Source organism: Chelonia mydas, chromosome 19 (assembly GCF_015237465.2).
Source record: "Chelonia mydas isolate rCheMyd1 chromosome 19, rCheMyd1.pri.v2, whole genome shotgun sequence".
Lineage (NCBI taxonomy): Eukaryota > Metazoa > Chordata > Testudines > Cheloniidae > Chelonia > Chelonia mydas.
In genome coordinates this window covers 18,487,054-18,512,676 of record NC_051259.2, presented here as the reverse complement: position 1 = coordinate 18,512,676, position 25,623 = coordinate 18,487,054, and the positions used below count along the sequence as shown (strand labels likewise).

General features: G+C 54.0%; 1 protein-coding gene across 4 annotated transcripts; it reads right to left on the bottom strand.

Annotated features, from left to right (window-relative positions):
- Window positions 1–1,434: 1,434 nt before the first annotated feature.
- On the bottom strand, window positions 1,435–25,315 carry SMPDL3B (sphingomyelin phosphodiesterase acid like 3B). 4 transcript variants are annotated; one of them, XM_007066086.4, is made up of 8 exons: window positions 25,032–25,254; window positions 16,747–16,960; window positions 14,028–14,125; window positions 11,043–11,186; window positions 9,950–10,122; window positions 9,608–9,788; window positions 3,406–3,539; window positions 1,435–1,989 (listed from the first exon to the last, which is right to left on the bottom strand). In XM_007066086.4, the coding sequence occupies exons 1-8, from the start codon at window positions 25,096–25,098 to the stop codon at window positions 1,609–1,611; spliced, it is 1,392 nt and encodes a 463-aa protein (XP_007066148.1). In that variant the 5' UTR covers window positions 25,099–25,254; the 3' UTR covers window positions 1,435–1,608. The 4 variants fall into 4 exon arrangements, with proteins under 4 accessions (XP_007066148.1, XP_043388363.1, XP_043388364.1 ...); XM_043532428.1 differs by lacking the exon at window positions 25,032–25,254 and adding an exon at window positions 17,552–17,581 and having other exon boundaries at window positions 16,893–16,960; XM_043532430.1 differs by lacking the exon at window positions 1,435–1,989 and adding an exon at window positions 1,997–3,131 and having other exon boundaries at window positions 3,345–3,539; window positions 25,032–25,315.
- Window positions 25,316–25,623: the final 308 nt, after the last annotated feature.

Below are 25,623 nucleotides of genomic sequence, written 5' to 3'. Positions count from 1 at the left end.
TATCTAGTTCATTTTTGAACCCTCTTATAGTCTTGGCCTTCACAACATCCTCTGGCAAAGAGTGCCACAGGTTGACTGTGCATTGTGTAAATACTTCCTTTTGTTTGTTTTAAACCTGCTGCCTATTTATTTCATTGGGTGACCCCTAGTTCTTGTGCTATGAGAAGGAATATATAACACTTCCTTATTTATTTTTTCCACACCACTCATGATTTTATAGATCTCAATCATATCCCCCTTTAGTCATCTCTTTTCCAAGCTGAAAAGTCCCAGTCTTATTAATGTGTCCACATACAGAAGCCGTTCCATACCCCTAATCATTTTTGTTGCCCTTTTTTGAACCTTTTCCAATTCCAGTATATCTTTTTTGAGATGGGGCGCCCACATCTGCACACAGTATTCAAGATGTGGGTGTACAATGGATTTATATAGAGGCAATATGATATTTTCTGTCTTATCTGTCCCTTGCTTAATGGTTCCCAACATTCTGTTGGCTTTTCTGACTGCTGCTGCACATTGAGTGGATGTTTTCAGAGAATTATCCACAGTGACTCCAAGATCTCTTTCTTGAGTGGTAACAGCTCATTTAGACCCCATCATTTTATAAGTATAGTTGGGATTATGTTTTCCAATGTGCATTACTTTGCATTTATCAACCTTGAATTTCATCTGCCATTTTGTTGCCCAGTCACCCAGTTTTGAGAGATCTTTTGTAGCTCTTCGCAGTCTGCCTGGCACATAACTATCTTGAGTATTTTTGTATCATCTGCACATTTTGCCACCTTACTGTTTACCCCTTTTTCCAGATCGTTTATGAATATGTTGAATAGGACTGGGCCCAGTACAGACCCCTGGGGGGGCACACGATTTACCTCTCTTCATTCTGAAAACTGACCATGTATTCCTACCCTGTGTTTCCTATCTTTTAACCAGTTACCAATCCATGAGAGGTAAGCAACAGAAGGGATACTCTGGGACCCCTGGATCTGTTCTTGGGGTAACGCTGGGTGCCCATCACTTCAAACTTGGCCATTTATTTTGGAACCTAAGGTTAGGCATTGACATTGGAAAATCTTGGCCTAAGAGACTTGCTCAAGTTCACATGGTAAATGAGTGTCAGACTAAAGACCCGCACCCAGCTGTCTTGGCTTATGCACCACAATCTAGCCTGCTGCCCCACATTGCCACCCACCCGTGCCACTCAGTCAGCCTCTGTGGTCTCCTTGTCACTAGGAAAAAAGGAACGTCCCTAACTCCAATTTCGGCACTTGGGCTACAATCCTAGTGACGAGGCAGGGTGTAGTTCCACACTTGTTAGCAGGCCGAGTTAAAGATTATGGGACTCGTGAGGTCCCCGCTCATGTCATGGTGGGGTGAACAGCAATTTCCTCGCCCACATTCCTGGTTAGAAAGCACCAGGCAGGACACCATCCCTTCCAAACCCAACAATCTTTATTAGAAGGGGTCAAAGTCATGTCATAAAACCCCTGGAATAAAAACAGATTTCATGCTCTTCTGGAGTAAATTCCACCCCTGAGGCATTTGCTGATGTTGATGTGTGGGCTGCATTCTCTGTTTGCACAGAGCTAGGGCTCCACCTAGGCAGAGTCACCAGAGGTGCCCCTGGAAGCGGAGGAGGCCCAGCAGCGAGCAGAGGAATAAAAGGGGTTTTGCTGGCAGAGAGGATACAGCCGTGAAGCTCCTGGCTTTAATGCATTCTTCGTATTTTAGAAAATCAACTTCCCTGATAGCACAGACATGATCAGTCTGGCAGCTCTCGTCACACGCTGTGAGGTCGTACTTGACTGAGTTAAACTGATAGTACCGCTGTAAGTAGTTCTTGTCCTTTGATATCTTCTCCAGCACCATGTGCATGGAGCGCGCTGACCCGTCAGGGACCTGGAAGGCTTCAGTCAGCCGATACTCTCTCTCCCATCTTGGGGCCACCAGGTTAGCATGAGTTAGGTTTAAATAATAAGTCACTACCTCCTGCAGCGAGAAAGAGGAGACCAAGAGGAGTGTTGGGCAACCGAGCACAGAAACAACACGGGGAGCGACCAGTTCGGCCAGGGCTGCGATGGGGCTGGGCTTCAGCAGCTTCCCCATCACTGCTGCTGGTGTGGGGCACTTCCGACCACGCCAAACCAGCGTGGAAGAGACACCAGCCGCCTGGTGAGCGGTGAGCAGGCGTCTGGCAAGCTCTGGCCAATGCCAGCAGGACAGTTCTGGCTTGATGTTGGCTCTGCTTGGGGGTCCGGCCCTCATGCTGGGGGCTTTATCCCATCAAGTAACAGGCCATGTGCCAAGGGCTGTTAATGGGGCCCAGGTTAAAAGGTATCTCAAGCCTGAGTATCCTGCAAGGGCCAGCTTTAAAAGAGTTTGACCAAACTGGATTTGTGTCCCAGTTTGCATCTTTATGCTGGATGGAGAAGGGCTGGCAGGGCGCTTGGGGTGTTTGTTTTTACCACAGAAATATGAGGCTTGTGGCGCTTTGCAGGGGGGCATGGGGGAGGGTGCAGGGTTACTGTAAGCATGAGCCCTTCCTGGAGGAGATGGGGGACTGACTCTTTACTAAAGTCTGCCTTTTGCCAAACTGTTCATTGCTCAGCAAAGTTACCGGGTGTTAACAAAATCAAGGCAAAAGCAGAGCTTTAAACAGTCTGGTTAAAACCCCTGCTGCTCTGTCTCCCAGCATTCACTCTCTGGGCTCCTGAGATCTCTCCTTGACTAGTTCTCCAGGCTTCCAGAGAATCTTCCAGGACAAATAAACGTTGCATTTCTAATGGACCATACAGAAGAGTTTATAAAAATGATACTGTCGGGCCTTCCTTATTCACTGTAAAGAAGCAAAGAAGGGCACAAGCACATTTTCGCCTTTCCAGGTAGCACAGATAACTGAGTCAGGGGCCCCCGCTACAACACAGCTATTCCCTGATCCAGGTACAGTACGGGTCCCATTCACAGTGTAGATCAGACCTAAACCATATTCTGTATGGGAGCTAGAGTCTTGCATGTGAGCTCTAGTCAGCTGTGATTTTATTCCCCAAATGGAAGTGCTGGAAGCCCCATTGCTAGGGATATTTAAAACCAGACTGGGTAAGGGCCTGCAGAATAAACTGGGAGGAGCAATCCTGCACTGCCCTGGGGGGCTCTGATCCCAGCAGCTCGCTACACCCACATCACCCTCCCAAGCTCCCTGGAACTTACTGCCATTGTCCTACTGAATCAAGCCTTCACGGGCACTGTGACACTGGAATATTTTGCCCCTGCCTCTCTCCCTTTGGCCTTAGATTACCTCTGGGTCTGATTTATTAGAGCAATGTGGAGGTATTGGGTGAGCAGCCCCTGGGCTGTTGCAGTCACGCCCCAAGGGGACAGACCATGCAGTGTGGGGGCATCTCCCACCTTCACTTGCAGGGTGCCTCGGTCATAGTCAAAGACTCGGATCCCAGGGTTGTTGGCACCGTTGTGCACTCCGGGTAGCGTTGTTTTCCAGGGAGTCACTCCTGGGGCTAAGAACATGGCGGCGATTGGGGAACCTGAATGGAAAGGCAAAACAAAGCGTGTGTGAGTGAACGCCCTGCCTGTGTCAGGCCCAGTCCAGCTACAACCCCGGTGCTTGGCATCGGTAACTATCTGTGACGCTGCTGCCTGCCCCACTTCCCTCCACCATGTGTCAGTGGGGTTTGTGAATCCGCTCCTAATGGCGCCTGATGACATCACGGTGCATGAGCGGCCGCCAACATCCGGGCTGACACCAGGGTGGAACTGGGGCCCTCCCCAGCTAAAAGCACAACTCTCTACAGCCTGAGCTAAAGAATCAGGCTCTGCAGCTACGGGTTGCAACAGCTTCACATCCTCTGTGGCCAGGGCCGGACTAAGGCAGGGGCTTTAGGGGCTGTAGCCCAGGGGCTCGGGCTAAGGGCCCCCCACAAAAATCCATAATTATACACAATGCAGTGGTCACCAACCCGTCGATCGTGATCGACTGGTCCATCCTGGAGCTTCTGCCAGTCAACTGCAATCTCCAGGCCACTAAAAGTCCAGCAGCACAGCAGGGCTCAGGCAGGCAGCCTGCCATAGCCCCACGCCGCTCCCGGAAGCGGCCGGCTGCTGGCACGTCTCTGTGGCCCCTGGCACGGGGGCGGGAGGAGGCTCTGCGCACTGCCTCCACCCGCAGCACCGTCCCCGCAGCTCCCATTGGCCAGTTCCCGGCCAATGGGAGCTGCGGGGGCTGCACTTGCAGGCGCGGGCAGCGCATGGAGACACGCTGTCCCCCTCCCCCCAGGGATGTGCAGAGACGTGCCAGCAGCCGGCCACTTCTGGGAGCGGTGTGGGGCTATGGCAGGCTGCCTGCCTGAGCCCTGCTGCACCGCTGGCTGGGAGCTGCCTGTGGTAAGCGCCTGCACCTCACACCCCAAGCCCCTGCTCCCGGTCAGACTCCCCTCCTGCACCCAACTCCCTCCCAGAGCCCGCACCCCTCACCCTCTCCTGCACCCCAACCCCCTGCCCCAGGTCAGACTCCCCTCCTGCACCCAACTCCCTCCCAGAGCCCACACCCCTCACCCTCTCCTGCACCCCGCCCCAGGTCAGACTCCCCTCCTGCACCCAACTCCCTCCCAGAGCCCGCACCCCTCACCCTCTCCTGCACCCCAACCCCCTGCCCCAGGTCAGACTCCCCTCCTGCACCCAACTCCCTCCCAGAGCCCACACCCCTCACCCTCTCCTGCACCCCACCCCAGGTCAGACTCCCCTCCTGCACCCAACTCCCTCCCAGAGCCCACACCCCTCACCCTCTCCTGCACCCTGCCCCAGGTCAGACTCCCCTCCTGCACCCAACTCCCTCCCAGAGCCCGCACCCCTCACCCTCTCCTGCACCCCAACCCCCTGCCCCAGGTCAGACTCCCCTCCTGCACCCAACTCCCTCCCAGAGCCCACACCCCTCACCCTCTCCTGCACCCTGCCCCAGGTCAGACTCCCCTCCTGCACCCAACTCCCTCCCAGAGCCCACACCCCTCACCCTCTCCTGCAACCCGCCCCAGGTCAGACTCCCCTCCTGCACCCAACTCCCTCTCAGAGCCCGCACCCCTCACCCTCTCCTGCAACCCGCCCCAGGTCAGACTCCCCTCCTGCACCCAACTCCCTCCCAGAGCCCGCACCCCTCACCCTCTCCTGCACCCCAACCCCCTGCCCCAGGTCAGACTCCCCTCCTGCACCCAACTCCCTCTCAGAGCCCGCACCCCTCACCCTCTCCTGCAACCCACCCCAGGTCAGACTCCCCTCCTGCACCCAACTCCCTCCCAGAGCCCGCACCCCTCACCCTCTCCTGCACCCTGCCCCAGGTCAGACTCCCCTCCTGCACCCAACTCCCTCCCAGAGCCCACACCCCTCACCCTCTCCTGCACCCCGCCCCAGGTCAGACTCCCCTCCTGCACCCAACTCCCTCCCAGAGCCCGCACCCCTCACCCTCTCCTGCACCCCGCCCCAGGTCAGACTCCCCTCCTGCACCCAACTCCCTCCCAGAGCCCGCACCCCTCACCCTCTCCTGCACCCCGCCCCAGGTCAGACTCCCCTCCTGCACCCAACTCCCTCCCAGAGCCCACACCCCTCACCCTCTCCTGCACCCCGCCCCAGGTCAGACTCCCCTCCTGCACCCAACTCCCTCTCAGAGCCCGCACCCCTCACCCTCTCCTGCACCCCAACCCCCTGCCCCAGGTCAGACTCCCCTCCTGCACCCAACTCCCTCCCAGAGCCCGCACCCCTCACCCTCTCCTGCACCCTGCCCCAGGTCAGACTCCCCTCCTGCACCCAACTCCCTCCCAGAGCCCGCACCCCTCACCCTCTCCTGCACCCCAACCCCCTGCCCCAGGTCAGACTCCCCTCCTGCACCCAACTCCCTCCCAGAGCCCGCACCCCTCACCCTCTCCTGCACCCCGCCCCAGGTCAGACTCCCCTCCTGCACCCAACTCCCTCTCAGAGCCCGCACCCCTCACCCTCTCCTGCACCCCAACCCCCTGCCCCAGGTCAGACTCCCCTCCTGCACCCAACTCCCTCCCAGAGCCCGCACCCCTCACCCTCTCCTGCACCCCACCCCAGGTCAGACTCCCCTCCTGCACCCAACTCCCTCCCAGAGCCCGCACCCCTCACCCTCTCCTGCACCCCACCCCAGGTCAGACTCCCCTCCTGCACCCAACTCCCTCCCAGAGCCCGCACCCCTCACCCTCTCCTGCACCCCACCCCAGGTCAGACTCCCCTCCTGCACCCAACTCCCTCCCAGAGCCCGCACCCCTCACCCTCTCCTGCACCCCGCCCCAGGTCAGACTCCCCTCCTGCACCCAACTCCCTCTCAGAGCCCGCACCCCTCACCCTCTCCTGCACCCTGCCCCAGGTCAGACTCCCCTCCTGCACCCAACTCCCTCCCAGAGCCCACACCCCTCACCCTCTCCTGCACCCTGCCCCAGGTCAGACTCCCCTCCTGCACCCAACTCCCTCCCAGAGCCCACACCCCTCACCCTCTCCTGCAACCCGCCCCAGGTCAGACTCCCCTCCTGCACCCAACTCCCTCCCAGAGCCCACACCCCTCACCCTCTCCTGCACCCTGCCCCAGGTCAGACTCCCCTCCTGCACCCAACTCCCTCCCAGAGCCCGCACCCCTCACCCTCTCCTGCACCCCGCCCCAGGTCAGACTCCCCTCCTGCACCCAACTCCCTCCCAGAGCCCGCACCCCTCACCCTCTCCTGCAACCCGCCCCAGGTCAGACTCCCCTCCTGCACCCAACTCCCTCCCAGAGCCCACACCCCTCACCCTCTCCTGCACCCTGCCCCAGGTCAGACTCCCCTCCTGCACCCAACTCCCTCCCAGAGCCCGCACCCCTCACCCTCTCCTGCACCCCGCCCCAGGTCAGACTCCCCTCCTGCACCCAACTCCCTCCCAGAGCCCGCACCCCTCACCCTCTCCTGCAACCCACCCCAGGTCAGACTCCCCTCCTGCACCCAACTCCCTCCCAGAGCCCGCACCCCTCACCCTCTCCTGCACCCTGCCCCAGGTCAGACTCCCCTCCTGCACCCAACTCCCTCCCAGAGCCCGCACCCCTCACCCTCTCCTGCACCCCGCCCCAGGTCAGACTCCCCTCCTGCACCCAACTCCCTCCCAGAGCCCACACCCCTCACCCTCTCCTGCAACCCGCCCCAGGTCAGACTCCCCTCCTGCACCCAACTCCCTCTCAGAGCCCGCACCCCTCACCCTCTCCTGCACCCTGCCCCAGGTCAGACTCCCCTCCTGCACCCAACTCCCTCCCAGAGCCCGCACCCCTCACCCTCTCCTGCACCCCGCCCCAGGTCAGACTCCCCTCCTGCACCCAACTCCCTCCCAGAGCCCACACCCCTCACCCTCTCCTGCAACCCGCCCCAGGTCAGACTCCCCTCCTGCACCCAACTCCCTCCCAGAGCCCACACCCCTCACCCTCTCCTGCACCCCGCCCCAGGTCAGACTCCCCTCCTGCACCCAACTCCCTCCCAGAGCCCGCACCCCTCACCCTCTCCTGCACCCTGCCCCAGGTCAGACTCCCCTCCTGCACCCAACTCCCTCCCAGAGCCCACACCCCTCACCCTCTCCTGCACCCCAACCCCCTGCCCCAGGTCAGACTCCCCTCCTGCACCCAACTCCCTCCCAGAGCCCACACCCCTCACCCTCTCCTGCACCCCGCCCCAGGTCAGACTCCCCTCCTGCACCCAACTCCCTCCCAGAGCCCACACCCCTCACCCTCTCCTGCACCCTGCCCCAGGTCAGACTCCCCTCCTGCACCCAACTCCCTCCCAGAGCCCACACCCCTCACCCTCTCCTGCACCCCACCCCAGGTCAGACTCCCCTCCTGCACCCAACTCCCTCCCAGAGCCCGCACCCCTCACCCTCTCCTGCACCCCACCCCAGGTCAGACTCCCCTCCTGCACCCAACTCCCTCTCAGAGCCCGCACCCCTCACCCTCTCCTGCACCCCGCCCCAGGTCAGACTCCCCTCCTGCACCCAACTCCCTCTCAGAGCCCGCACCCCTCACCCTCTCCTGCACCCCGCCCCAGGTCAGACTCCCCTCCTGCACCCAACTCCCTCTCAGAGCCCGCACCCCTCACCCTCTCCTGCACCCCGCCCCAGGTCAGACTCCCCTCCTGCACCCAACTCCCTCCCAGAGCCCGCACCCCTCACCCTCTCCTGCACCCCGCCCCAGGTCAGACTCCCCTCCTGCACCCAACTCCCTCCCAGAGCCCACACCCCTCACCCTCTCCTGCACCCCAACCCCCTGCCCCAGGTCAGACTCCCCTCCTGCACCCAACTCCCTCCCAGAGCCCGCACCCCTCACCCTCTCCTGCACCCCACCCCAGGTCAGACTCCCCTCCTGCACCCAACTCCCTCCCAGAGCCCGCACCCCTCACCCTCTCCTGCACCCCAACCCCCTGCCCCAGGTCAGACTCCCCTCCTGCACCCAACTCCCTCCCAGAGCCCGCACCCCTCACCCTCTCCTGCACCCCGCCCCAGGTCAGACTCCCCTCCTGCACCCAACTCCCTCCCAGAGCCCGCACCCCTCACCCTCTCCTGCACCCCGCCCCAGGTCAGACTCCCCTCCTGCACCCAACTCCCTCTCAGAGCCCGCACCCCTCACCCTCTCCTGCACCCCAACCCCCTGCCCCAGGTCAGACTCCCCTCCTGCACCCAACTCCCTCCCAGAGCCCGCACCCCTCACCCTCTCCTGCACCCCAACCCCCTGCCCCAGGTCAGACTCCCCTCCTGCACCCAACTCCCTCTCAGAGCCCACACCCCTCACCCTCTCCTGCACCCCGCCCCAGGTCAGACTCCCCTCCTGCACCCAAACTCCCTCCCAGAAAGGAACTAATATAACAGCTGTTCTAAGATAAGTAGCCGCCTATTTTGAATTAACTATATTCTACATGTTTTAAGACTGAAATGTAACCACTGAATGACATTATGTTAATGAAAAGACAAGTTTAGTATAGCGTTAATAGCCTCAATGCCATAATTGTGATCATTTTGTTTTAAATTAGGAAAAAGACTTGTATACAAGGGTCCCACAAAATCTCATAGCCCCAGGCCCACAGGGGAGTTAATCCGGCCCTGTCTGTGGCTCCCACTCAGAGAGCTCCATGGCAGACACTGACCAGTGAGTTACGTGGGCTGGAAAGATCTGTGCCGCTACCCCATAGGGCCTCAGCAGGTGGGGACGGAGTGCCTGGAGGACAGTCACCAGCGTCAGGTGGGGCAGTGCACTCTGGCACTGCACAGTGCTGAGAGGCAGGAAGACTCGCCGAACAGTAACACCGGCAGGCTTACAGGTCTTGCCACATCATGGTGACAGCGGTTTTCAGCAAAGGGTCCCCTGATTTGGTACTGACAAGTCTATGTGCTAGAATAGACCGGACCAAACCACCGACCATTCAATTTCAGAAAGTGTGATGCAGAACAAGTCTTTCCTAGCATTTGGACTCATTTCAATAGCATTTGGGGAACGGTCACCGAGAACCGTGTTCAGTAATGGGATGTTCTCCTAGAGTGGACGGGGCTGTGGGCGAATGGCTCAGACCAGGCCAAGGAACGGTACCTCCATTGCTGTAAAACATCCGAAAGCTGTCAGTGTGATGGTGCCCAAAGAACTGGGCAGCTATCACTGCATGGTGCTGCTGCACGATCTCCGTATAGCGTTTGTTAAAGTGCTTCCGGAACCAGGATTTGCTCTGCTTCTTCTCAAAGAAGCCAGGCGGGATGTGCCCCACAATGTAGACCTACAACAGAAAAGAGCCGGGCTGAGTACAGACTGAGTGCGTGCTTCCAAGCAGAGTAGAGGCTCTCCAGGGTTTCTAGACTAAGGAGGAGCTCAGCAGCAGAAGGGGCTTCCAGGAGGGACATTCCAGGGTGGGAGAAGTCAAGAAGGAAACAGTTTTACCATTTCTTCTGCTTTTGACGCATTGGTCAGCACATCTTCCAGCCACTGGAACTGCCCACCAGGGTCCTCCAAGCCAGCTGTCTGATTATTGCTATCATAGTACAGATTGGTGTTGAGGACAATCATTCGTCCTTTGGTATTGGGACCAAGCAGCTTCTCGCTGTAGAAAGCACCTGCAAAACACAACCAGCAGGAGAAGGACCTGATGGTACAACATTTGCTGGCTTTTGTGCCCCAAATTCCCCTCCTGTTTCTACCTCAGGTTCAGCTCCATGGTGATAGCTATGATGGGGGCCCTAGTCTGGGCACGGCTGCCAGCACATTGAACACCATGTGCTGTGCATCTGATCTGAGCAGGGTTAGCGGATGATGGTTAGCAGACCAGAGGCTTCCTAGAGCCCAGCCTGCATCAGTGCTCCCAGAGCTGCTTCCAGCCATGCAGCTGAAGTGCTGGTCATGCAATGATGGGAAAGGTTTTATAAAGAAGCTCAAAGTGGCCCAGCCCACCGCTCTCCTGCATGTCTGGGAGTTTGTAAATGCATCCTTTGTTCCTGTTCAAGGAGGACACGTTCATCTGGAGTAAAATTATTTCAGGGCAATCTATGGCTCTAGTGTAACCAGCACTTCCACCCATGGCTGCTTATGTCAGACCAGGATTAAGGGAGGCTCTGAGTGGTGATCTGCGTAATCCGCGCAAGTCAGTCCAGGAGCTGGAGAGCCAGCAAGAACCATGGGCTCTGTCTGAGTCCAACAGCCGCAGACCCTCATATTCATTACAGCCCAGTCCTACATCTTCTGTACTACAAGGAACACTCCTAGGCCACCCTTCTCGTGCAACTGTGAGAAAGCAGGAGAGATTGAGGTACAAGGAACCATCTTTCCTTTTCTCATGTGTAAGTGAATTCAGAGCTGGTGAGTGGCACCAGGTTGGCAGCCCATTGCTAGGGCCTTCCTCTAGCTGCAGATATGCCCAAAACTGCCCTATCTGTAGAGGGCAGCATTGCATGGGCAGCATGTCACTGGGGATTCCTCCGCCCTCTTCCCCCAGCGGTGCAGACAGCGGGAGCTAGCGGTGCCGGAATGACGGGCATGCCTGCTTTGAATGTCGGGATGGAGGCGCTGCTGAGCCATGAGCGCCACAGTTCTGCTGTGGCGTTGTAGATCCTGTGCGTCTCAGCTGGGAACTGGTTCTTGGGATGGAAGTCATGATTGCCCATCGCGGGATAGACTTTAGTGCCTGGAGAAAATCAAGAGAAAACATGAAGGAACTTGTGGCCTGTTTTGGTGCTGGAGTGCAAGAGAGAGTTAAGGGAGAGGACAGAATGGCTCTGGGGTAGGGCAAGAGGATATGGGGCCCGTCAATGCTAGGTCACCCCTTCGCAGGGCAGGAATGGCTGAATGACATTCCCATCCAACATGGTGGTCTCAGCCGAGCGGCTGGGGAACAAAAACGCTAATAGGCCCCTTGTGAGCAGCCTGAGGCCTGGACTGGACAGGGTTTGGAGTGAATTCCCCTCTCGTGCATGGAGACATCTGCACTGGGGACACCTGTGGTGTTCTGAACTGCTGCAGCTCCACCAAAATACCTGTAGCAAACCTAGGGAGAGAAACCCTGGCCCCCACCCCCGGACAGAGGGCCAACACATCCCAATGAAGGGCTATTTTGAGGGCTTTAAGTAGAGTCTAGGGAGGAATTGTGCAGGTCAGTCCTTGGGGAGGAGCTGTTTAGGGGGGCACTTGAGGAACTGCTTAAAGTCAGCACCTGGGGAGCCATTTATAGTGAGTGACTTAGAGTGAGCACAAAGGGGATAGGGAGTGCTTAGGGTGAGCACTCGGGGGGGGGGGACTGTCGGGTGAGCCCCCGGTGAGGAGCTGTTCAGGGCGAGCACTCGGGGGGGGGGGACTGTCGGGTGAGCCCCCGGCGAGGAGCTGTTCAGGGTGGGCATTTGCGGGCAAATGGAAGCTGCCAGTTTCCAGAGCCGCAGCCTGGCAACAGTTGCAGTCAGCTGTGGGAAATGCTGACTGACTCCATGCTGTGCGTATCTCACCCCTGCAGGAGCACTGGAGAGACACTCACTCAGGAGGGGGCCTTTTGCACTAGACCGGTTTCAGAGTAACAGCTGTGTTAGTCTGTATTCGCAAAAAGAAAAGGAGGACTTGTGGCACCTTAGAGACTAACACATTTATTTGAGCATAAGCTTTTGTGAGCTACAGCTCACTTCATCGGATGCATTCAGTGGAAAATACAGTAGGGAGATTTATATACACAGAGAACATGAAACAATGGGTGTTACCATACACACTGTAACAAGAGTGATCAGGTAAGGTGAGCTATTACCAGCAGGGAGAGCCGGTGGGGGGGGGGGGGAACCTTTTGTAGTGACAATCAAGGTGGGCCATTTCCAGCAGTTGACAAGAACGTCTCAGGAACAGTGGATGGGGGGGGGGGGGGGGGGGGGGGGGGGGGGGGGGAGAGAAATAAACATGGGGAAATGAATGTTATAATTCTTGACGTCTGATTTGTGTCCATTTATTCTTTTACGTAGAGACTGTCCAGTTTGACCAATGTACATGGCAGAGGGGCATTGCTGGCACATGATGGCATAGATCACATTGGTAGATGTGCAGGTGAACGAGCCTCTGATAGTGTGGCTGATGTGATTAGACAGCCCCCCAACCTGAAGCAAATACTCACCAGCAACCACACAACAGAACCACTAACCCAGGAACCTATCCTTGCATAAAGCCCGTTGCCAACTGTGTCCACATATCTATTCAGGGGACACCATCACAGGGCCTAATCACATCAGCCACACTATCAGAGGCTCGTTCACCTGCACATCTACCAATGTGATATATGCCGTCATGTGCCAGCAATGCCCCTCTGCCATGTACATTGGTCAAACCGGACAGTCTCTACGTAAAAGAATAAATGGACACAAAGCAGACATCAAGAATTATAACATTCAAAAACCAGTCGGAGAACACTTCAATCTCTCTGGTCTCTCGATTACAGACCTAAAAGTGGCAATTCTTCAACAAAAAAAAGCTTCAAAAACAGACTCCAACGAGAGACTGCTAAATTGGAATTAATTTGCAAACTGGACACCATTAACTTAGGCTTGAATAAAGACTGGGAGTGGGATGTGTAATTACACAAAGTAAAACTATTTCTCCATGTTTATCCCCTCGCCCCCTCCCCCCCCCCCCCCCCCCCCCCCCCCCCCCCCCCCCCCCCCGTTCCTCACACGTTCTTGTCAACTGCTGGAAATGGCCCATCTTGATCATCACTACAAAAGGTTTTTGTTTTTTTCTCTCCTGCTGGTAATAGCTCACCTTACCTGATCACTCTTGTTACAGTGTGTATGGCAACACCCATTGTTTCATGTTCTCCGTTTATATAAAATCTCCCCACTGTATTTTCCACTGCATGCATCCGATGAAGTGAGCTGTAGCCCACAAAAGCTTATGCTCAAATAAATTTGTTAGTCTGTAAGGTGCCACAAGTCCTCCTTTCCTTTTGCACTAGGTTTCTCAAGTGGGCAGCCGTGGCCCCTCCGAGGAATGATCCACGTTTGGTTTTCCATAGACACAGTTCAATTATGGGCTTGATGTACTTTGCTGGGGCATTCCAGTGCTAGGCCAGCATCTCTCCACTGATCTGGTGGGTCCGGCCCCAGTGTTGGGATAATTCCTTCTCCCCATTGCTGAGATGTTCAAACAGGAGAGGAGGTTTCCAATGGTTTTTTCCACCATGAATTATTCAAAGGCTGCTGCTATTCCAAACTTCCCCCTTGCAGTGTGTTGCCCCTTCAAGAGTGAAGCTAATCAGAGACCATAAGGGTGTTCTGGACCCCCTCCACCCCTCCCAGGCGTAGAGTTTATAAATCATAGGCAGGGGGACAAATATGCCCTCATATCCCAAGTGTGCTAGATTCCTTGACCCCTTAGATGGTTGCCCCTTCTCTAGATCTGCCATCTCTATCTGGCTGAGCTGGTCTTTCCTGCCAGTGGGATGCTGGGTCAGATATTCTCTGCACTGCCACATTCTTGGTTTGTCAGCTCAGGTGAATCGTACCTGGAAACACCTGTTTTATCAGAGCAGTCAAATTGGCAATTATTTCCAGCACTACTTCTTCTCCAAGTTTCTCATTGGGGACATGAGGGGTATCGTCACTGGAAAACAGCACAAACATCACATGCAGCTAGCAGTCTGAAAGGGAAGAGTCTGTATGCAGAGTCGTGGTAACCGTGTCAGTCCCAGGACACTAGAGAGTCAAGGTGGGTAGGTATAAAAGCTATTTCCTCACTCACCTTGTCTCAGGGAAGCACCTGCACACATAATAGGAAAGGCAGCCTGTAGGTAACTTACGCCTAGCATGGGGGTGTGATTTCACATGAACATTTGGGGAACTGTTCAGGGCAAGAGTCTGTTCCATTTTGTTCAGCTTTTTCTTTTTACATTAGAAATCTGGGTCTGGCTATACTCTGTTGTTTCTGGAAGAGGCCATGAGGTTATGAGTTACACATACCAAGAGAATAAACCCTGATTAACTGAGGGGAAATAAAGCCCTTTGTTTGTAACTCACCTGCCTGCCTGCACAGCTGGAGAAAAGCCCATTTGTTAGAGATGCAAACTCCCACCTCTTTAATCAAGGGCTCCCAACTCTGCTCTCTGGGTGCTCCAAGAAGGACCTCCGGCAAAACCGGAGAGCAGACATGACATTCCCCGTATGTCAAACAGCTCCTTTTCAAACCAAGCCTCCCAGACTCTTCTTTAGCGTCATACCAAGGGGCACAAAGCTGTCTGCAAAACCTTCTTCTGGTGCCTTGAACAGTGCACAGCTCTGCGCTCCAATGACTCTGCTAACGGCATCGGGCCAACACTGCGTGACCGCTGCCTGTCAGGAACTGCCTGTGTGCAGAAGGGACTCCTGGCCTGAGGTGCAGGGGTCTGGTTATGATTTGTGCACGGGGTACTAGTCGGACTCTGCCAGCAGCAGGTTCCTGAGTTGTTAGGTAAATAGATTAACAATAACTCCTTCGTGCTCTGTAATGATTGGTCAATTGTTAATACATATACTGTATATGTTACCAGTTCTCTGGTGTTATCTGGCCAGGAGATATCTGCTAGCCAGGCTGCCCCACTGTGACTCTGCCTGACCAACACAGCTCCAGTGTTGATGGTTTCACTTCTATAATAAAGACTATTGTTTAAATACCTACCAAAGGCTCCAGAATTAGTTATCTCGAACCAGAGGAACCTGCAAAGGAGCACTCCTTCCTGCCTGAGAAGAAGTGTCTGACAGCAACACATGCCTTACTCCTAGATAGTTGAAATGTCCCCAATGGTACACAAGGGAGAACTTGGGAAAGGCTGGCCATATTTAGCAGCTTCTTCATTAGTGAGGACAGCAACTTCTGCTTCTTTATCCTCGTCTCCCCTATATTGTGCATGCAGCTGCTGCAGCAGCTTGGGAGCAAGGCCACATATCTCCTCTGTCTTGGGATGCTGCTGCCCTTGCTCCCCAGCTCAGCACAGGTCTCACATTGCAAGCATGTCCAAATCCCAAGTGGCTACTGTAGCAGGATCCCAGAATAGCCTCCAAATACAGTTTTGAGGTTCACTCTTCCCTAACCATTGTCCCAGCCCAGCCTGTACCTTCTACCAACACTGCTGGGAGTTCTGGACTACTGAGGCATGCTGCAGAAATGGCCATTCTACAAATAATTAGGAGAAATAAATGGATAAGCAGTGTCTTTTTCTTAAAGCCCCAGCTTCTGGAGTCCTGTGATTATGTGGGAATCTCCATTTTCAGTTCTTTAACACAGAAGTTTCTAGCTCTCATGGCTATGGACCCCTCAATGACCGACTGCATATAACTCCCCTCAACTTTATAATCTTTTAAATCTCATTATTTTAAAGCCAGTCTCATGATTTAAATGAGTTGACTCATAATGCCACTGTGCAAGACATCTGGGATTCTGTGTGCAGCTCTGGTCATCCACGCTCAAGAAAGAAATATGGGTTTAAGAACCTGGAACAGGAGCAGAGAAGGGCTACTAGGATGCTCAGGCAAATGGAGAGCCTGTGTTACAACAAGAGACTAGAAGAGCTTGGCTTGTTTAACCTAGCAAAATGAAGGCTGAAAGGGATCCATACTGCTCTCTAGAAATACATTAAGGGGTAAATGCCAGGGAGGGAGAAGGGCCCAGATCCTAAAAGGTATTTAGGTGGCTAACACCCACCGCAAGTTAGGTGTTTAAATGCCTTTTAGGATCTGGTCCAAGAGCTATTTGAGCTAGAAGACAATGTTGATACAACCAATGGGTATAAATTGGTCATGAATAAATTTAGGCTGGAAATTGGAAGATGGTTTCTAAACATTACAGGAATGAGGCTCTGGAACAGCCTCCCAATAGGAGCAGAGGGAGCGAGAAACCTTACCTACCGGTTTGAAGAGGGAGCTTGATAAGTTTATGAACGGGATGATATGATGATAGAAGGAGACTAGATCTGATGACCTGGAAGGTCCCTTCCTGGCCTGTGTTCCTATAATTTGGGAGCACTTGAGACTGGCAATAGTGGATCAGATTCCTCTGTAACTGAGTGGGGGCTCTCTCTGCAGCCACACATTTGCTAATTGCAGACTAGCAGCTATTACCCGAAGGTGCTCATGTGCACTGTGAGTAGAATTCAAAGTGTTTCTGCACATGATACCTAATCACAACATTCACAGGGCATGATCACATGATCAGCCCTATCTTTCACTGCTGTGCATGGATGGACTCCTTACCCAGTCCAAAGGATGAAGTCTGGATCAGGCAGGATCTCCTTCATGGCATAAATGGAGGAGTTTATGAGAATCCAAGGAGAATCACACATGTAATTTCCCCATGTGCCTGCATCGGACACTGGCTGGGAGCCAGCAGATGGACACACCTGGAGAGGGTCTGTTGCCACGCTGTATTCTGGGTCCAAATGGAGGTCTGTGATATGCCAAAAGTGACCTGCCAAAGACAGAACAAACACCACCATGCAGTGCAATCAAACACCGGAAGTAGCTGTGCCAGCTGGGAAGCCATGAGGTCAGAGAGCGTTATACAGCTAGATTTCAATTGGAATCATTCCCTTTGCAGATACTGGTATTCCCAAACCAGCGTCCATGTGGGAAGTTTACTGACATAACTTCCAAGCCCGCAGTAGAGGCTCAGTGGGGAGGGCACTGGCCTGGGAGTTGGGAGACCTGGCTGCAATTCCCTCCTCTGCCACAGACTTCCTGTGCGACCTGGGGTAAGTCACGTAGTCTCTCCAAGCCTCAGTTCCCATCTGTAACAAGGGGATAATAGCAGTGACCTGTGTCCTGGGGGTAAATACAGTACAGATCGTTAGGTATTCAGATACCTGGCCCCCATCAGTGCAGTAAGTACCATAGACAGACAAGATAATACTATACAGCACGGTCTAAACACACTCTGCTGGGCAGTGCAATTCAAACTAACCACTCAGTGCACACAGCGGCAGAGACTGAGGGTCTGTTAGAGCTAACACCACAATGTACCTGCAGTGGGTGGACAATCCCTGACCTAGGTAATCCCTACCTGAAAGTTAAGCATGCCTTGTGTCTTCAATAAACTCAGCAGCGCTGCATCATGAGAGGGTTGTGGGCTTCTACTTCCACCATAAGACCCCACACTACAGTCAAGCAAATGATTAATTGAATTATTATCAGGGTGACGGTTTCCAAAAGCAGACCCCCGCATGCGGCCACGCTACCCTAGTAGAACCCCGGCCAAGCCAGAGCGCAGGACGTGGATTTTGGGCAGCTAAATCTCAGCTGGGGTTAAAGCACGGCTAGGGTCAGAATCAAAGCAAGGAGCCTTCCTGAACTGAGCAATCTGGAAGAGGGAGAGATGGGGGTTGCTCCCCAGGGCAGAAGAGCTGCCCTGTGGACATCTCCCTGTTGTTGCCTGGTGTCTGCAGGAGAGGAACGTGGCAGAGGCTTTGCTGAATGGTGCTGTGTTGGTGGAACAAGCCCTCGGTCAGTGGGAGACCCAGAGAGGATCTGGGGTTTTCTTAACTGCAGCCTCCTGTGCAGTGCCTTCGCCCCTTCTTCGGGGGCAGTGCCGACCTGGCAAACGCCTCTGCACCAGCGCTGTGGAGGAGCCTCCTGCAGACGGAGCTCGGGGGCTGCTAGGCACCACTGCTCCGGGCAGGTGGCACAGCCTCCCTGGCAGCGCAACAGCGGGAGATCTCTACCGGTGCTGGCACAGACGCTGTCAAGCTGGCAGCGTTTCTGCTGGGCCCTTCCCCGGAAGGGCTGCCCTGGGTTCTGCAAGGATGAGTGAACGGTTTCTTTAAAATCTGCAGCAAGACAAGGGCAAGGAAGTTTTCAGGCAGGAGCTGCCCGCTGAAGCAGGAACAGACAGATGCCAGGCAGCTGCAGGGAGATGACGGTTGTCCTTACGCTAATCAAGTTCCTTGTTCAGTGTTGGAAGAAAGCGACTCCTCCTGCAATTCTTTATTGTGTTCTCTGCACGTGGGGGTTCTGGGGAAGCCAGCACTTTCCGAGCTGAAGCTCTTTGCCCCACAATGCTTTTTGACCCCATGGCCACACCCACCTCCTGCAGCCAGGACCCCATCCCCCAGTGGAATCCACAAAGGAGCAGCTGCAGTTTAGTGGAGTGGGAGAATGGAGGAGCAGGCCATAGAGCCAGCAATCCCCTTTCTATGGGCCCCCTTCTGGTTTTTGCTCCTCTTGGTTGTAGCAGTGAAGCGGAGCCCCTGCCCTCCATTTACAAAACATTAGCCTGGTCTGGCTGTCTGCTGAGTAGCATTTCAGGGGAAGAGTTTAGTTCTGACTTGATCTTCTCTCTGTGGGGAGCCATTTCCCTGACTCCCTGAGCTCTTGCAGCAGCTGAGCCCTTGTCTACTCTATGCACGCACACGAACCCCATTCCCAGACTAGTATCCGGAAAGGACCGAGCTCTGGTTTAAGTCATACTGCAGATGGCAAGTGAGTTCTGGGCTCCATCAGCTACAGGTGAGCTTTTGACTGACCCTGCCTCTATTCAGAAAGGATGGGCTCCATCTAAACCAAAACAGGACCAGACTGGTGGCATATAAAATTGGAAAGGTCATAGACGTGTGTTTAAACTAAGGGCTGGGGGAAAGCTAGTGAGCGTGGAGAAGCACATGGTTCAGACAGAGACATCCCTTAGGGGAGGTTTTATTAAAGGGGATTCTCTACATCCTCTCAAAGAGAGGATAGAAGTTGATAAAGTACAGGTAGGAACTGAAAAAAGTCCCATCGCTACATCACATAAAGGCAGACAACTGAAGACTGACAAATCTTGTAAGTGCTTGTCTACAGATACAAGAAGTTTAAATACTATGATGGGTGCACTTGAGTGCCTGGCATTAAATGAGGATATTGATGTAATAGGCATTACAGAGACTTTGGTGGAATGCTGACCATCAATGGGACACAGTAACACCAGGGTACAAAACATATCGGAACGACAGAGTAAGTCATGCTGGTGAGGGAGTGGCACTATATGTGAAAGAAAGCGTACAGTCAATATAGTCAAAATCTTAGATGTATCAGTGGGGCCACTAGACAAAGAAGCACTCAGGGAAGACTAGGCCATTGCGGATGAAGCTAAATGAATTCTTTGCATCGGTCTTCACTGCAGAGAGTCTCACACCTGAGCCGTTCTTTTTAGGTGACAAATCTGAGGAACTGTCCTGGATTGCGGTGTCAATAGAGGAGGTTTGGGTACAAATTGATAAACAGTAATAAGTCACCAGGACCAGATGTATTCACCCGAGGGTTCTGAAGGAACTCAGATATGAAGTTGCAGAGCTACCAGGGACGGCTCTAGGTTTTTTGCCGCCCCAAGCTCCGAGAGCGCAACTGCCCAAGGGGGGCCGGACGCCGGCCCTGAAATTGTGCCTCCCCAAGCACGTGCCTGCTTTGCTGGTGCCTGGAGCCGGTCCTCAGAACTGCTAACTGTGCTATGTAACTGACCACTTAAATCGGCCTCTGGAGACTGGAGAAGAGCTAATTAAGGCTGATTTTAAAAAGGCTCCAGAGGCAACCTGGCAATTATAGGGCAGGAAGCCTAGCTTCAGTACCAGGTAGATTGGTTGAAATTATTGTAAAGAACAGAATGATCAGACATATAGATGAACACGATTTGTTGGTGAAGAGTCAACATGACTTTTGTAAATGGAAATCATGCCTCAGTCTATTCGAATTCTTTGAACTGACCAGAAAACAGGGATAAGGGTGATCCAGTGGATACTGTGTATTTGGACTTTCAAAAAGCCTTTGATGATATCCCATGATTCCTTACTTTGCCCAAGAGCCTTTGGCAGGGGACAAGAGAGAAGGCCATCTCATGGATCATAACTGGTTACAAACAAAGCTGAACCAAACAGTGGGAATAAATGGTCAGTTTTCATAGCAGAGAGAGGTAAATACCAGGGTCCCCCAATGATCTGTCCTGGGACCTGTTCTGTTCAACATGTTCATAAATGATCTGGAAAAGGGGTAAACAGTGAGGTGGCAAGGTTGCAGCTGATACCAAATTACTCAAAATTGTTAAATCCAAAGCAGACTGTGAAGATTTACGAAGAAATCTCACAAAAGTGGGTAACCAGGGAAGGAAATGGCAGATTTAATTCGGTGTTGATAAATGAAAAGTAGTAATGCACAATGGAAAATGTAATCCCAGCTATACATACAAAACAATGGGGTCTAAATTAGCTGTTACCACTCAAGAAAGAGATCTTAACGTCATCATGAATAGTTCTCTGAAAACATCTGCTCAATAGGCTGTGGCAGTCAAAAAAAGCTAACAGAAAGTGAGAAACCATTAGGAAAGGGATAGAAAATAAGACAGAAAATATCATAATGCCAATATATAAATCAGGGGTATGCCCACATCTTGAATACTGCATGCAGTTCTGGTCGGCCCCATCTCAAAAAAAAGAAGAAAAAGAAGATAGATTAGAACTGGAAAAGATACAGAGAAAGGCAACAAAACATCATAAGGGCTGTGTAACAGCTTCCACATGAAAAGAGATTAAAAAGACGGGGACTGTCCAGCTTGGAAAAGAGACGACAGAGGGGAGAGAGGACAGGGGTCTATACAATCATGACTGGGGTGGAGAAAGTGAATAAGGAAGCGTTATTTATCCCTTCACATTACATAACATAGGATATGACCCAGTGATCACCCAGTGAAATTAACAGGCAGCAGGTTTAAAACAAACAAAAGAAAGTACTTCACAGAGTGCACTGTCAACCTGGGAAGCTTGTTGCCAAGGGGATGTTGTGAAGGCCAAAAATATAACTGGCTTCTAAAAAGAATGAGAGAAGTTCATGAAGGATAAGTCCATCAATATCTATTATCCAAGATGGTCAGGGACATAGCCCCATGCTGTGGGTGTCCCTAAGCCTCTGACTGCCAGATTCTGGGAGTGGACACCACGGGACGGATCACTTGATAAATTGCCCTGTTCTGTTCAGTCTCCCTGAAGCATCTGGCTCTGGCCACCGTCGGAAGATAGGCTACTGAGCTAGGTGGACCATTGGTCGGACCCAGTATGGCCGTTCTTATGAGATTCCAATTTCCCAGCAGCAGCAGAGTCCCCAGAGTTCTGGTGTACAGTATTTCCAGGATGGCTGACAGGCTGGAGCAGGGCTGACTGTGACATGTTACTCTGTTGGCAGCACATCCATCACCCAGCAGGTTAAGGCCCGTGGTTCGGTGCTCCTCCTTTCCCTAAAGGTTCCCCAGTTCCTAATAAACATAAACCCCTCCTCTAAACACCATCATCTCACCCACACACTGAGATCTTGCAGTGCTGCCTGTCTAACCGGCCCTATGAGTGGAAGTGGAAGCATTTCAGAGAATACCACTAGGGAAGTCCTGGAATTCAATCTCTTTCCTAGCAGCCTAAATTTGGCCTCCAGGACCTTTCTCCTACCTTTTCCTATGGCACTGGTACCTACATGTCATGACCACTGGCTCCTCCCCAGCACTGCACATAAGTCTATCTAGATGTCTCAAGAATCTTCAAGCTTTGCATCTAGCAGGGAATTCACCATGTGGTTCTCCTGGTCATCCAAACACAACTATCTGTATTTCTAATAACTGAATTCCCCACTACTATTACTTGTCTCTTCCTAATAAGTGGGGTCCCCTCCCCCAGAGGGGTATCCTCAGTGTGAGAGGACACCAGGACATCATCTAGAAAGAGGCTGCCCTCAGCAGCTGCCCAGGCTGCTCAGGGCAAATTTCTGGCCTGTCTCACTCAGATTTGCTGTGCGGGGGAGATGACCCCCATATTCAGTGAACTTGTTTAGCAACAGGGCAGGATACAAGCAGAGTGTTTCTCGAGCACTAGGAGCCGGCCCTGGCTGAGAAACCTGGCCATGCGCCATGGACTTATCCAGCTTCTCGTCCACTGTCACCCCTAGGTCCTTTTCCGCAGAACTGCTGCCGAGCCATTCGGTCCCTAGCCTGTAGCGGTGCATGGGATTCTTCCTTCCTAAGTGCAGGACTCTGCACTTATCCTTGTTGAACCTCATCAGATTTCTTTTGGCCCAATCCTCCGATTTGTCTAGGTCCCTCTGTATCCTATCCCTACCTGCCACCGTATCTACCACTCCTCCCAGTTTAGTGTCATCTGCAAACTTGCTGAGGGTGCAATCCATACCATCCTCCAGATCATTTATGAAGATATTGAACAAAACCAGCCCCAGGACCGACCCTTGGGGCACTCCACTTGACACCGGCTGCCAACTAGACATGGAGCCATTGATCACTACCCGTTGAGCCCGACAATCTAGCCAACTTTCTACCCACCTTATAGTGCATAGTGTATACTGCTCCTCACTGGAGCTGCAGTGCTGAATGTGCAGCTGGAATGGGTCAGGGATCCTTGACTTAACTGCAACCACACAGGGGGCCTCACACTTGGAAGGGCAGAATTTTAGCACGAGGAGCATTGCCTCCTTTAAAGCTCCAACTGTGAGGTGCATTTAATACAGCTATAGATTACAAACAAGCACTCTCAGGGAGGCCATAGCCAGTGGTGAGCTGGAGCCGGTGCGCTGGAACCAGTTGTTAAATTTAGAAACCCTTTTAGAACCGCGAGGGACAACCGGTTCTAAAAGGGCTTCTAAATGTAACAACTGGCCAAAAGTGGCGCCTTGGGCGCCGACCCCGTGGGTGCTCTGGGGCTGGAGCACCCATGGGGAGAATTTGGTGGGTGCAGAGCACCCACCGGCAGCTCCCTGCCCCACCCCCGGCCCCAGCTCACCTCTGCTCCGCTTCCGCCCCTGAGTTACGCTCCACCCCACCCTACCTCTCTGCCCCCCCGCACCGCTTCCCGCGAATCAGCTGTTTGCGCGGGAAGCTGGGGGGCTGAGAAGCAGGCGGTGGCTTCGCGCTCGGGCCCAGGGAGGCAGAGGGGAGCTGGGGCTGGGGGGGGGTGAGGAGGGCCGCCCGTGCCGCAGCAGGTAACCCTGGGGCGGGGGGTGCAGGGGAACCGCTTCCCGCCCCAGCTCACCTCCGCCACCCTGGGCATGAACGCGAAGTCGCCACCTGCTTCTCAGCCCTCCCAGGCTTCCCGCCGAACAGCTGATTTGCGGGAAGCCGGGGGGGGCGGGGGCGGAGAAGCAGAGCGGGGTGGTGGGTTCAGGGGAGGAGGTGGAGCGGAGATGAGCTGGGGCCGGGCATGGGGCAGGGAGCTGCCGGTGGGGGCTCTGCACCCACCTAATTCTCCCCATGGGTGCTCCAGCCCTGGAGCACCCACGGGGTCGGCGCCTAAGGCGCCACTTTTGATGTGATCGGTGGGGGGAGCGGCCGCTCCCCCTGCTCCCCCCCAGCTACGCTCCCCCGCCCCTAGGAGCCAGAGGGACCTGCCGGACGCTTCCTGGGAGCCGCCCCAGGTAAGCACTGCTGGGACTCCCCACCTCGCCCCCCGGCAGGTCCCTCTGGCTCTTAGGGGCGGGGGGGGTGGGCACCCACTACGGTGGCCCACAAGACCCTCCTGCTCGGTTCTGGGGGCAGGGGACTGGGGTGGATGGGGCAGGGGTCTTGGGAGGGGGGGGCATCAAGGAATGCGGGGGGTTGGATGGGGCAGGAGTCCCGGGGGGCGGGGGCAGGCCACGACCCCCTCATGGGGTGAGAAGGGATTGTTAAGATTTTGGCAGCTTATCACTGGCCACAGCAATTCAGAGCAGTCCCATAACCACACACAGCTATACACCTCGCCATCCCTTCCCCCACCCTAACCCCGTCTCTTGAGTTACGACTACACTTGGATTTCACATTCCTCAGGGCAGAGTGCGTGTCTGTTATCAGCTGGAGTCGACATATGGTGCCTAAACCCAACCCAATTAAAGGAACACTGTTAGCTTGCAGTCTAATTACTGAGTTAGGTTGTTCCAGGCCTCTCCCCCAGCCCGAAGGACCCTGCCAATAGCTTGTTTCTTTTTAAAAAAGTTTTTTTAAATATTCTCTCCCTTATTGCCCAGTGAAAAACACACACACATGCACACACACACACACACACAACCAGCTGCCTTAGCCACCAGCCATGCTGTGCTGAACAAACTGGACAGAGAAGGCCTTTGCCCCCTAATCTCTGTCACTTTGGGGGTAACTTGGGGGTTGCTCGGATAGTAGATACACAGGGAACAAGTACAGAAGTGTGCCTTTTCTTAAGTTTGACATGTTTTTCCAGTAACAGGGGCAGGGCCCAGCTCTCTGCCATCCTGCCTAGCCCAATGCTTTCTGCCTGTGCCTCGAGGCAGGGGACGTCTCAACACAATCTTATGTCAGTAGCCACATGGAAATAAACCTCATGAATGCAAGGAGAGCCAGCCATGCACTGCCCCAGAAGCCATGGGTATGTTCATATCTTGCAGCCTGTTTAAAGAGGTGTGAGCAAGCCAAGTTTAGTTTAGAAATCAAGTTATGGAAAAGCTCCCCTTGGAAGAAGCAGGCTTTCCCCCGGTCTAGAGCAACCAGGCAGCCACAGGAAGCTCAAGGAGGCTGTTACCTTGGACGGCGGCAGCAGTCGCAATCCTGCAGCACATTAGAAGCAGCAAGAATCTCCAGGAATCCATCTGGGACAAGGAGCTCTGCCAGCTGCTGCTGCTTCTGATTAATTACCCACTTCGCTGCAGAGAAGAGAACCAATCCCAGGACGTTGTTACCTCACCTGACTCTGTGGCAATGTGCGAAGTGGGAGCACCTTCAGCTTGCCTCAAGAAAGACGTTCTCAGCCAATGGCAGGTCACTTGCAATCCAGTCTGGGCACTGCTGCTGCTGGGAGTCCATGCAGGGAGAGGGGGGCTGTTTGATCGTGTTTAACTGAACGCTCACTTTGCTCTATTTCCTCCTAGTATGTTAGCTACCCCCTTGCGGACATTCACCAGACAGCCCCTAGCACCCACGCAGGGACAGAGGAGTGGTGGCTTGCATTGCCCCACTCAGCAGCTTACAGGGGGCCAATTCAATCCCTGGCACAGGCAAGGGTGAACTACAGTATTCTCCCACAGTGTTCTTGCCAGCAAGTTAAAGAAGTATGGGCTGGATGAATGGACTATAAGGTGGATAGAAAGTTGACTAGATTGTCGGGCTCAACGGTA